General features: G+C 48.0%; 1 protein-coding gene across 4 annotated transcripts in view; it reads left to right on the top strand.

Moving 5' to 3' along the window:
* LOC132208039 (utrophin-like) overlaps positions 1 to 10245 on the top strand; it is a 233824-nt gene extending 223579 nt beyond the window's left edge. The window contains exons 5-7 of one of the 4 annotated variants that reach the window (XM_059643782.1): positions 5758 to 5971; positions 9943 to 9991; positions 10131 to 10198. In XM_059643782.1, coding sequence (XP_059499765.1) covers positions 5758 to 5923 — 166 coding nt within the window. In that variant the 3' untranslated portion in view covers positions 5924 to 5971; positions 9943 to 9991; positions 10131 to 10198. Of the gene's footprint in view, positions 1 to 5757; positions 6023 to 9942; positions 9992 to 10130 lie in introns of all 4 variants that reach the window. The other 3 variants (XM_059643781.1, XM_059643780.1, XM_059643783.1) reach the window with 3 other exon arrangements.
* Positions 10246 to 11333: the final 1088 nt, after the last annotated feature.

The raw sequence follows: 11333 nt of genomic DNA on the forward strand, positions 1-11333 counted from the left end.
CCCTCTCTCTCGCGCTCTCCCTCTCTCTCGCGCTCTCCCTCTCTCTCGCGCTCTCCCTCTCTCTCGCGCTCTCCCTCTCTCTCGCGCTCTCCCTCTCTCTCGCGCTCTCCCTCTCTCTCGCGCTCTCCCTCTCTCTCGCGCTCTCCCTCTCTCTCGCGCTCTCCCTCTCTCTCGCGCTCTCCCTCTCTCTCGCGCTCTCCCTCTCTCTCGCGCTCTCCCTCTCTCTCGCGCTCTCCCTCTCTCTCGCGCTCTCCCTCTCTCTCGCGCTCTCCCTCTCTCTCGCGCTCTCCCTCTCTCTCGCGCTCTCCCTCTCTCTCGCGCTCTCCCTCTCTCTCGCGCTCTCCCTCTCTCTCGCGCTCTCCCTCTCTCTCGCGCTCTCCCTCTCTCTCGCGCTCTCCCTCTCTCTCGCGCTCTCCCTCTCTCTCGCGCTCTCCCTCTCTCTCGCGCTCTCCCTCTCTCTCGCGCTCTCCCTCTCTCTCGCGCTCTCCCTCTCTCTCGCGCTCTCCCTCTCTCTCGCGCTCTCCCTCTCTCTCGCGCTCTCCCTCTCTCTCGCGCTCTCCCTCTCTCTCGCGCTCTCCCTCTCTCTCGCGCTCTCCCTCTCTCTCGCGCTCTCCCTCTCTCTCGCGCTCTCCCTCTCTCTCGCGCTCTCCCTCTCTCTCGCGCTCTCCCTCTCTCTCGCGCTCTCCCTCTCTCTCGCGCTCTCCCTCTCTCTCGCGCTCTCCCTCTCTCTCGCGCTCTCCCTCTCTCTCGCGCTCTCCCTCTCTCTCGCGCTCTCCCTCTCTCTCGCGCTCTCCCTCTCTCTCGCGCTCTCCCTCTCTCTCGCGCTCTCCCTCTCTCTCGCGCTCTCCCTCTCTCTCGCGCTCTCCCTCTCTCTCGCGCTCTCCCTCTCTCTCGCGCTCTCCCTCTCTCTCGCGCTCTCCCTCTCTCTCGCGCTCTCCCTCTCTCTCGCGCTCTCCCTCTCTCTCGCGCTCTCCCTCTCTCTCGCGCTCTCCCTCTCTCTCGCGCTCTCCCTCTCTCTCGCGCTCTCCCTCTCTCTCGCGCTCTCCCTCTCTCTCGCGCTCTCCCTCTCTCTCGCGCTCTCCCTCTCTCTCGCGCTCTCCCTCTCTCTCGCGCTCTCCCTCTCTCTCGCGCTCTCCCTCTCTCTCGCGCTCTCCCTCTCTCTCGCGCTCTCCCTCTCTCTCGCGCTCTCCCTCTCTCTCGCGCTCTCCCTCTCTCTCGCGCTCTCCCTCTCTCTCGCGCTCTCCCTCTCTCTCGCGCTCTCCCTCTCTCTCGCGCTCTCCCTCTCTCTCGCGCTCTCCCTCTCTCTCGCGCTCTCCCTCTCTCTCGCGCTCTCCCTCTCTCTCGCGCTCTCCCTCTCTCTCGCGCTCTCCCTCTCTCTCGCGCTCTCCCTCTCTCTCGCGCTCTCCCTCTCTCTCGCGCTCTCCCTCTCTCTCGCGCTCTCCCTCTCTCTCGCGCTCTCCCTCTCTCTCGCGCTCTCCCTCTCTCTCGCGCTCTCCCTCTCTCTCGCGCTCTCCCTCTCTCTCGCGCTCTCCCTCTCTCTCGCGCTCTCCCTCTCTCTCGCGCTCTCCCTCTCTCTCGCGCTCTCCCTCTCTCTCGCGCTCTCCCTCTCTCTCGCGCTCTCCCTCTCTCTCGCGCTCTCCCTCTCTCTCGCGCTCTCCCTCTCTCTCGCGCTCTCCCTCTCTCTCGCGCTCTCCCTCTCTCTCGCGCTCTCCCTCTCTCTCGCGCTCTCCCTCTCTCTCGCGCTCTCCCTCTCTCTCGCGCTCTCCCTCTTTTTCTCACACACCAACTCATTGCTCAGTATTCCATGGTATCTGAATTGTTGGAAGAATTAACTTAGACTGAGCGTGGATTTTCTCCCAAATTAGTTATGACAAAGCAGAACCAATTCTGCCTGGAAGAAGAAAGGCAGGAGCCATAATAATTAGGGATTGTTTTGCTAGAGGAACCGTGCTGTGATATGCATCCAGGTAGGATGCTTTCTGTGGTACATCAATGAAAGTTGCCCTTGTGGGCACACGGAATTGCCTTAGCCTCCTGGGAAGTAGAGACAACGGTGTGCTTTTTTGCTCATTGCGATGATGTGGATGGACCAGTGAACTAATCTAAGCCCATCCCCCTACACGATCCCATTATCATCCATATGCTTATCCAAGGACTGTTGAAATGCCCCTAATGTGGCTGAGCTAACTGCATTGGCAGGCAGGGGGTTCCACATCCTTACCACTCTCTGCGTAAAGAACCTGCCTCTGATATCTATCTCAAATCTATTATCCCTCACTGTTTAGCTGTGCCCCCTCATACAAGCTGACGTCATCATCCTCGGTAAAAGACCCACACTGTCCACCCTGTCTCATCCACTGATCATCTTGTATGTCTCTATTAAATCCCCTCTGAACCACCTTCTCTCCAATGAGTACAGACCCAAGTCCCTCAGCCTTTCTTCAGAAGACCTTCGCTCGGGACCAGGCAACATCTCCTCTGCACCTTTTCCAATGCTTCCACATCCTTCCTGTAATGGGGCGACCAGAACTGTACGCAATATTCCAAATGAGACCGCACCAGCTGTTTGGACAGTTGCTCTGGATCTCAATCCCACTGCCAATAAAACCTAAAAGACCGTAAGCCTTCTTCACAGCACGATCAACCTGGATGGCAATTTTCAGGGATCGACATAGATGGACACCCTCTGCACAGCAACACTACCAAGAATCTTTCCATTGACCCAATATTCTGCCTTCCTATTATTCATCCCAAAGTGAATCACCTCACATTTATCCGCATTGAACTCCATCTGCCACCTTTCCGCCCAATTCTGCAGTTCATCCAAGTCTACCTGTCACCTGCAACATTCTTCCACATTGTCCACCACTCCACCGACTTGAGTGTCATCTGCAAACTTACTAACCGATCTACCAATGCCTCCGTCCAAGTCATTTCTAAAAATGACAAACAGCAGTGGTCCCAAAACAGATCCTTGAGACAAACCAGTAGTAACCAGACTCCAGGCTGAATATTTTCTATCAACCACCACTGGTTGCCTCCTTAGCCAAAGCCAGTTTCTAATCCAACCTGCTAAATCTCCCTCAATCCCATGTCTCCATGTTTTCTCCAATAGCCTACCATGTGGAACCTTATCGAAGGCTTTACTGAAGTCCATGTCCACCACGTCAACTGCCCGACCCTCATCCACGTGCTTGGTCACCTTCCAAAATTACTCAATGAGGCTTGTGAGACACGACCTGCCCTTGACAAATCCATGTTGACTATCTCCCATCAAATTGGTGCTTGCTCGATGATTATAAATCCCCTCTCTTATAATCCTTTCCAAAACTTTTCCTGCAACAGACGGAAGGCTCACTGGGTTTATAATTACCTGGGTCATCTCTACTGCCCTCTTTGAACAAGGGCACAACATTTGCAACCCTCCAGCCTTCTGGTACTAAACCTGTAGACAATGAGGATTCAAAGATCAAGGCCAAAGGCTCCGTCACCTCCTCCGTAGCCTCCCAGAGAATCTGAAAGTTTCGAAGGATGATGCGTTGTATCCGGAGGTTGGTGGGGTGGTACGTCAGGACGAGGGAGACTTTGTTTTGGTTGTTGTCGCGGGGTGGGGTGAGAGGGATTTGTTGCAGGAAATGTTGGAGACACGGTCGAGGGCGTTATCAACCACAGAGCGGGGCAAGTTGTGGTCCTTGAAAAATGAGGACATCTGAGATATACGGGAATAGAATACCTCATCCTGTGAGTGCAGAGGCCAAGGAATGGGGAATAGGGGATGAATTGTTGCAGGAATATGGTGGGAGGAGGTGTAATCTTGGTAGCTGTGGGAATTGTTGGAGTTGAAATGGATATTTGTTTCTCAGTGGTTGGAAATAGTGGTCCAGGTAGGAGAGAGAGGTATCAGAGATTGTCCAGGTTAACTTCAAGTTGGGGAGGAAGGTGTTGGTGAAGTGGATGAACTGTTAGAGCCCCTTGTGGGAACACGAGGCGGTGCCGATACAGTCATCAATGTTACGGAGGAAGAGGTGGGGTTGAGGGCCAGTGTAGGTACGGAAGAGGGAGCGTTCTGTGTAACCTACAAAGAGGCAGGCATAGCTTGGGCCCATTTGGCTACCCTGGCCACCCTCTTTGTCTGTATGAAGTGGGAGGAATTGAAAGAGAAACTGTTGAGGGTTGTTCAAGGACCGGAACTCCCCCCTCCTCAGTGGTCAAAAACGCCCTCGACCGTGTCACCCGCGTTTCCCACAACTCATCCCTCACACCCGCACCCCATAATAACTACCAAAACAGTGTCCTCCTCGCCCTCACATACCACCCCACCAACATCCGGATTCAATGCGTCGTCCTCCGACCCTTCTGCCATCCGCAATCCGACCCCACCACCAAAGACATTTTTCCCACCACCCTTAGGTGACCCCCTTATCCGCTCCACACTCCCCTCTAGCACTCCCTACACCCAGCACTTTTGCCTGCATATCAATAAATGTTGTCATCACAACGTTTAAAATTCACTGGTCCCGATACCTCCCCCCTCACCCCCATCCCAGGCCCCAGGAAGAATTTCCTCATCAAACAGATGTTTACCTGCACATCTGCTAATGTGGTCGACTGTATCCACTGTTGCCATTGTGGCCCCCTCTACATCGGGGAAACCAAACAGAGGTTTGGGGGCCGCTTCACCTGTGCTCAGTTTGCACTAAAGAACTGCATCTCCCAGTCGTGAACTGTTTCGACTCTCCCTACCAATCCTCAGGTAACATGTCCATCCTGGGCCTCCTGCAATGCCACAACGATGCCACCTGAAGGTTGCAGGAGCAGCACCTCATATTGCGCTTGGGAACCCTGCACTCCATGGTATCAATGTGGACTTGACAAGCTTCAAAATCACCCCTCCCCCTCCCGCATCCCAAAACCAGCCCACCTGTCCCATCCTACCACCTCAAACCCCACCCCCATTTCCTACCTCCTAACCTCTTCCCGCCCCGGAGACCTGTTCGTCCTCCCCGGACTGACCTATCCCCTCCCTACCTCCCCACCTACACTCACCTCTGCTGGCTCCATCCCCACCTCTTTAACTTGTCTGTCTCCTCTCCACCTATCTTCTCCTCTAACCATCTTTGATCCGCCTCCCCCTCTCTCACTATTTATTTCAGAACTCTCTCCCCCTCCGCCTTTTCTGATGAAAGGTCTCGGCCCAACATGTCAGCTTTTGTGCTCCTCAGATGCTGCTTGGCCTGCTGTGTTCATCCAGCTGCACACTTGGTTATCTCTACATCTCTTAACAACCTCATTAAGTGAGTTCTAGAGAGAACTATGCAGGGTGGACTTTGGGTTTATCATTCTAACTTGCCAGTCCTGAAAGATGAAAGTTGGTTTGTGTTGGATGTTTGTCTCATAGCTATGAAAGATATCCTGAAAGGATTTTTCAAATCTTTTGTTGAGAATTGTACCCATTTAGTCACTAATCCTTTTCCTTCTTTAAAGTTTCCTTGGTAGTGACAAATTTCAAATATCTGCAGAATTTTATTTGGCTTTGTATTGGTTCTCTGTGATTCTCTGTTAATGGCTCTGCGACCTGCCAGCTCATTACAGAATTTATCATTGATGTGCCTGTACCAAAATCTTTCGTCTTATACTATATATCCCAATTTCAGGAGAAAGTCCATAGAGACCTTTTGAAGGAAAGGGGATTAGAAAGAAAATCTATCAATCAAAATCATGAATAGTTGATAAATTATTTGCATTCCATATTTCCAGAACCTGCCCCGGAAGAGAGAGCCCAGAGAATTGCCAAAGCTGTCCGCAAACAGTCAATAGAAGTGAAGGAAAATTGGGAACAACTGAAAATCCGTGCGAGCAACTGGCAGAAACAGGTGGAAAAGGCGTTGGAGAAACTTCAAGAACTGCACAAAGTTCTGGATGATCTTGAGGCTCATGTGATAACAGCTGAGGGGGTCCACACTGGCAACCTGTGAGTGACCTGCTTATTGACTCATTGCAGGATCACATTGATAAAACCACAGTAAGTGCAATTACATTACACTTCACTTATGAACAGATGTAACCACAAGGTTGTATCGAGACGATCAGTAATATGAGTACTTCAGTAATATTGATTGAATGGTTGTTAAGTTAATTTGCAAATTAAAACTGAGTTGAGCATGCCTTCTGATGATATCACATCGTTCATATTAGTATAGTTGAGGATTCTATTAGTCAGTGACATCAGCTGAGTTATCTGCTTGTTGCCATGTTATCAGGGTTAAAGGTAAAGTCTTAGCACGCCATTTGGCGACTCCTTAGAGAGAGACAACTGGTTATGATTTAACCTGAAGATCACCATGCCTCAGGGATGTAGAGGGGTTGAGGCGAAGACCCTTTGTGGTCAGCTCACTGGTGTGGCAATTGAGCCCTCTGTGCAGGGCATCACTCTGCATCACAAACCAACTGAATTTGAATAGAGTTTAGGATTGGAGAGCAATCCATGCAATTATTTTTTTTTAATGAATGTTTCTCACTGGGACTCTCTCACCGGCAAACTTTTTAAAAGCCAGCTCAGCCATACAGGCGAGATCAGTTCCTGATCTCAGCTGAATTTTTTGACCTGGGGTGGGTCAGCGTTAGGAGTTCATTGATTGGAATGAATTCTCATTTAAGTTAGCAAGAGGGATACGACACGTGAATAGATCGATGTTATGAAAAGAGGATGAGATATGAGCAAAAGTTGAATTGATGTGGAAGACCAGCCACAATCATCATCGACGGTGGAGCAAGCTTGAGCGGCCATGCAACATTGTGCTGCCGCTATTTGACTTGTTCTGTGGAAAGGAAGGAAAACGGTCCAAGTGTCAAAAATGCCGAAGACCACATCATTCTACAACCTCAAAATTTGATTGTGTTCAGCATATTATCACTCCTGGTACCCCTAAATCCTGGTCTATCATCTCAGCAGCTCGACTCTGCCCAAAAGCTGGTTTCTTGTGACATTTTTGAGGGATCTTCCCAAGTCTGAAAATCATTTTTGTTTTTGTACAATCAGAGTTGGCCAGTGTGGAAGGAGGTCGTTTGGCATATCGTAGCTCTTTGAAATAACTCCCCAATTCGTCCCCCTCTGCTTGGCAATGACTTCAACCACTTATAAAATCTCTTTAATGGAGGGAAACTTTGAAGGCGTCTGATTGGAGTATTAACGATCCCAGAATACAACTGAGCCTTATTAAGTTGTTAGTTCTGATGATCAAGAGCTTGATGAAAGAGGATTGTTTGAAAAAGTGCCTTAAAAGAGGAAATGTCCAGAGGCTAAGAGGTGTAGGAAGTTAGCGAGTTTTGAGAGGATTTGTTGCTTGGGTTGAGGTTCTGGATGTGAGTTTGCTCGCTGAAGGTGTAGGAAGTCTCTTCTTGGGTTTGAAGCCGACACAATTAAACGTTTGGCAACTAGTAGTGGGCCGTTTAAAATCAAGAGTGGGCAAGAGGACATAATTAGACGAGTGCAGATATCCTGAAGTATGGTTGGACTGGTGGAGATTACCAAAATAGCGATAGGCATAGCCAAGTAACGATTTGTAAACAAAACTGAGAATTTAATAAAATTACTGTTAATAGTATCAGTCAGGTAGAAAGTACAGAGAAGAGGATTTGGTTCAAGTTGAGACTCAGGCAGTGGAGTTTTAGACGACCTCAAGTGTTCAATGGACAAATGTGGGTCTCCATCAGGGAATGCATTGGAATTGTCAGGTCCAGAAGTGAAGTAGTTCCAGGTGAAGGTTTCACTGCTAATGAGCCGAGACAAAAGACATGTAGGCAGGATTGAAAAGATGTAAAGAGACAGCTTTAGGGATTGCATGAATGTGTGGTTGGACGTTCATCATGGGATAAACAAGATGCCAAGGTTGTGCTGAGACAAGTGTAATATTACATTGTTGCCAAGGCGGAGTAATGCAATCAGTAGGTCGTGAATAGAGATTGGTGTGGGGACCACAAAGTGGTCTTCCCAGTTTTAAATTGTTATCTCTACATAGTTGCGCAACTTTACGTTCTGTTCAAAAGGCATGACTGACAAGGAAACAGAAGTTAGCCATTTGTTTACTTGTCAATATATCTTGATTTTTCCACCATGTTCTCCAATTATTGACACAACATGTGCAGTGTACGAAGTGAACCGTTCAAACCTTAAAAGGAGATGTTAAAATTGTGGAATATAAAGTTAAATTTATTTTATTGAAAATTTAAATAAATTACATGAAGGTTTGACCAAGACTGCAAGGAATTAGATGGAACACCAGATGAATAAAAAAAGCAGTAGTAAGGTGGTATTAGCTGGATGTTCCTGAAGAAACAGAACGCAGCCAACCTTTCTTCCATCAGGGGGATTAATTGTGTGGTGTCAGACACAGTCGATGAAATCATTCCTTCTGTCTTTACTGTCTGACTAGACGATGGTTGTAATATTTCCTTTTTTAAGCGCTCAAGGTTAGACATACTTCACTTGACATTCTCATTTTATAAATTTTAAGAAGTTGACTTATTGTCAAGTCACGATAGGATTGAAAACACATTCTATAAGTGTTTGAAGTCAGAAGTCACATGACACCAGCTTGTCGTCCAACAGGTTCATTTGAAATCACACAAGCTTTTGGAGTGCAGCCCCTTCATCAGGTGCAGTTCGTGAGGTGACCACAGAGAGACACAGCTTATCAGCAGAGAGATCAAAAGATCATAGAATTGGCGTGAGTGGAGTGTCAGATAATAACTCTATACAGGTGACCAAGAGTGTTAGAGGCAAGTAAAGCGTTTATAAAGTCAATGTCAGTGCTGTGCTGTCATGATAATCAGGCAGCGCAACAGGAATGTCCAAAAGGTGACATCTCAGGTCAGACTCTGACTTGTAGTTTCGAGGCTTGTGTTCAGAATCTGTCTTAGAGTTTTAACCTTTATTTCAAAAGCAGGAATTTATAAGATACCACACTGACTGTAACTACAAGTTGTGTGTTTCTTCAACAAAATATCTGCAAACAAACAAACATCCTGGATGAAGACTTATTATCTGACACTCCACTCACACCAGTTGTATGATGTTTTGATCTGTCTGCTTATCAATTGTGTGTCTGTGTTTTCCTCTCTGACCGCACCTGATGAAGGGACTGCATTCCAAAAGCTTGTGTGATTTCAAATAAACCTGTCAGATTATAACCTGATGCCGTGTGACTTCTGACTTTGTCTATCCTAGTCCAACACCAGCACCTCCACATTATAACTGTTTGGAACCAAGTCAGTGCAACAGGTACATATCGAACATTTGACTTCGGAAGAATGCCGAGTGCTGAAAAGTTCATGAATAACAAAGGATTTCTTCATTATGCCATCTATCGTAACATGCTGCGTCTCACAGTCACAATGAAAGGATGGCCACTTCAATTTAGCAGGGCCAAGAACAGTTATGGACATTTTTAGCATGGGAGGAGGCCATTCAACCTATTTTATCTGTCCCAGCTCTCTCCCAGCGCAACAAAATTAATCCTTCTCTCGAACTCATTCCACATATTTCACAGAATTGAAATATATAGGTACATACTTAGGAGTTTTTAACATCAAGTGAGCAGTTCTCGCACTTCACCTTGTCACTAAAAATGGAAAACGTGACTTACAAGGAGTGGGTCTTTATTTTGCTCTGTTTTGATGATGAAGCAGATGCAAGCCCAAGTGCTGGAACTGGCATCTTGAACTTAGCAACTGTTCAATGTGTATAAAATGAATTCTGTGCGCATCTACTAAAAGCAGTTTTATGGAAGGAAAAGGTACCAAAGAAGATTTGGTGTATTGTGCTTGATGCTATTATACTCCAACCTGTGAAAACAGAACTCTACGACTGTGAGTGTTGAGATCTGAGAGGTTGCTATCTTGTTTGAATGTACATTGCTAAGCCTAGGCCTATTTTCCCAACAGCAAAATTGGTCATCCAGCAAGAAATGGATATTTCTCACATTTGTTGGCTGTAAGTGTCTGTTTAAAGTTTCCTTATATACAGGTGCTTAACCTGCTTTTACAGTTGGAACATTTGTTGTGCCAATGAAAAATTTTTGAATGGTTTCACCTCCAGTTTTCCTCTTCATACATATTTGGTATTTTTTCAGGGTGAGGACGATCTGCAAAATCTGAGATTGGGTTTTGAAAGACTGCAGCCTTTGTTTTGGAGAGATAATGGGAACTGCAGATGCTGGAGAATGCGAGATAACAACGTGTGGAGCTGGATGAAGACAGCAGGCCAAGCAGCATCTTAGGAGCACAAAAGCTGACGTTTCGGGCCGAGAACCTTCTTCAGAAAATGGGGAGGGGGTGCGGGTTCTGAAATAAATAGGAGAGAGGGAGAGGCGGATGGAAGATGGATGGAGGAGAAGATCGGTGGAGAGGAGAGTATGGGTACGGAGGCAGGGAGGGGATAGGTCAGTCTGGGGAGGCCGGACAGGTCAAGGGAGCGGGATGAGGGGAAATAGGGGTGCGGCATGAGGTGGGAGGGGGGATGGGTGAGAGGAAGAATAGGTTAGGGAGGCGGGGACGAGCTGGGCTGGTTTTGGGATGCAGTGGCAGGACAGGAGATTTGGAAGCTTGTGAAATCCACACTGATACCATTGGGCTGCAGGGTTCCCAAGCAGAATATGAGTTGCTGTTCCTGCAACCTTCGGGTGGCGTCATTATGGCACTGCAGGAGGCCCAGGTTGGACATGTCCTCTCGGGAATGGGAGGGGGAGTTGAAATGGTTCGTGACTGGGAAGTGCAGTTGTTTACTGCAAACTGAGCGTAGGTGTTCTGAAAAGCGGTCCCCAAGCCTCTGCATCGTTTCCCCAATGTAGAGGAAGCCACAACGGGGACAGCGGATGTTTTGGATATTTCTTAAGCATTGATTTTCATTCAGAGTTGGTTGGATTTTGCTGAAGCAAGAGACATAACTCACTATGACGTAGACAATGTCAGAGTTAATGTTTCGCGTCCTGTGACCCTTCCTCAGATCTCACTCTTGACTGATGCTGCCAGACCTGCTGAGCTTTTCCAGCAACTTCTGCTTTTGTTGCTGATTTACAGTGCCCACAGTTCTTTTGTTTTTTACGACACAGACAAAACTTGATCTCTGCAGGAAGCATGATGCTGCATTCTCCAAATTCCCTGCCTTTTTGTAATATAATATTGTCTTTTTAGGACAGAAGTGGCTTTTTTTTGTTTGTTTTAACTTCCGCACATACTTTCTATGCAGGTTAAAAGTCTACACCTTTTCAGTTCTCTGCTGCATAATGAAGACTTGGAACAATTTTTTTTATAAAGTCGAAAATCAGTGTGGTTTG

Source organism: Stegostoma tigrinum, unplaced genomic scaffold (genome assembly GCF_030684315.1).
Source record: "Stegostoma tigrinum isolate sSteTig4 unplaced genomic scaffold, sSteTig4.hap1 scaffold_257, whole genome shotgun sequence".
Classification (NCBI taxonomy): Eukaryota; Metazoa; Chordata; class Chondrichthyes; order Orectolobiformes; family Stegostomatidae; genus Stegostoma; species Stegostoma tigrinum.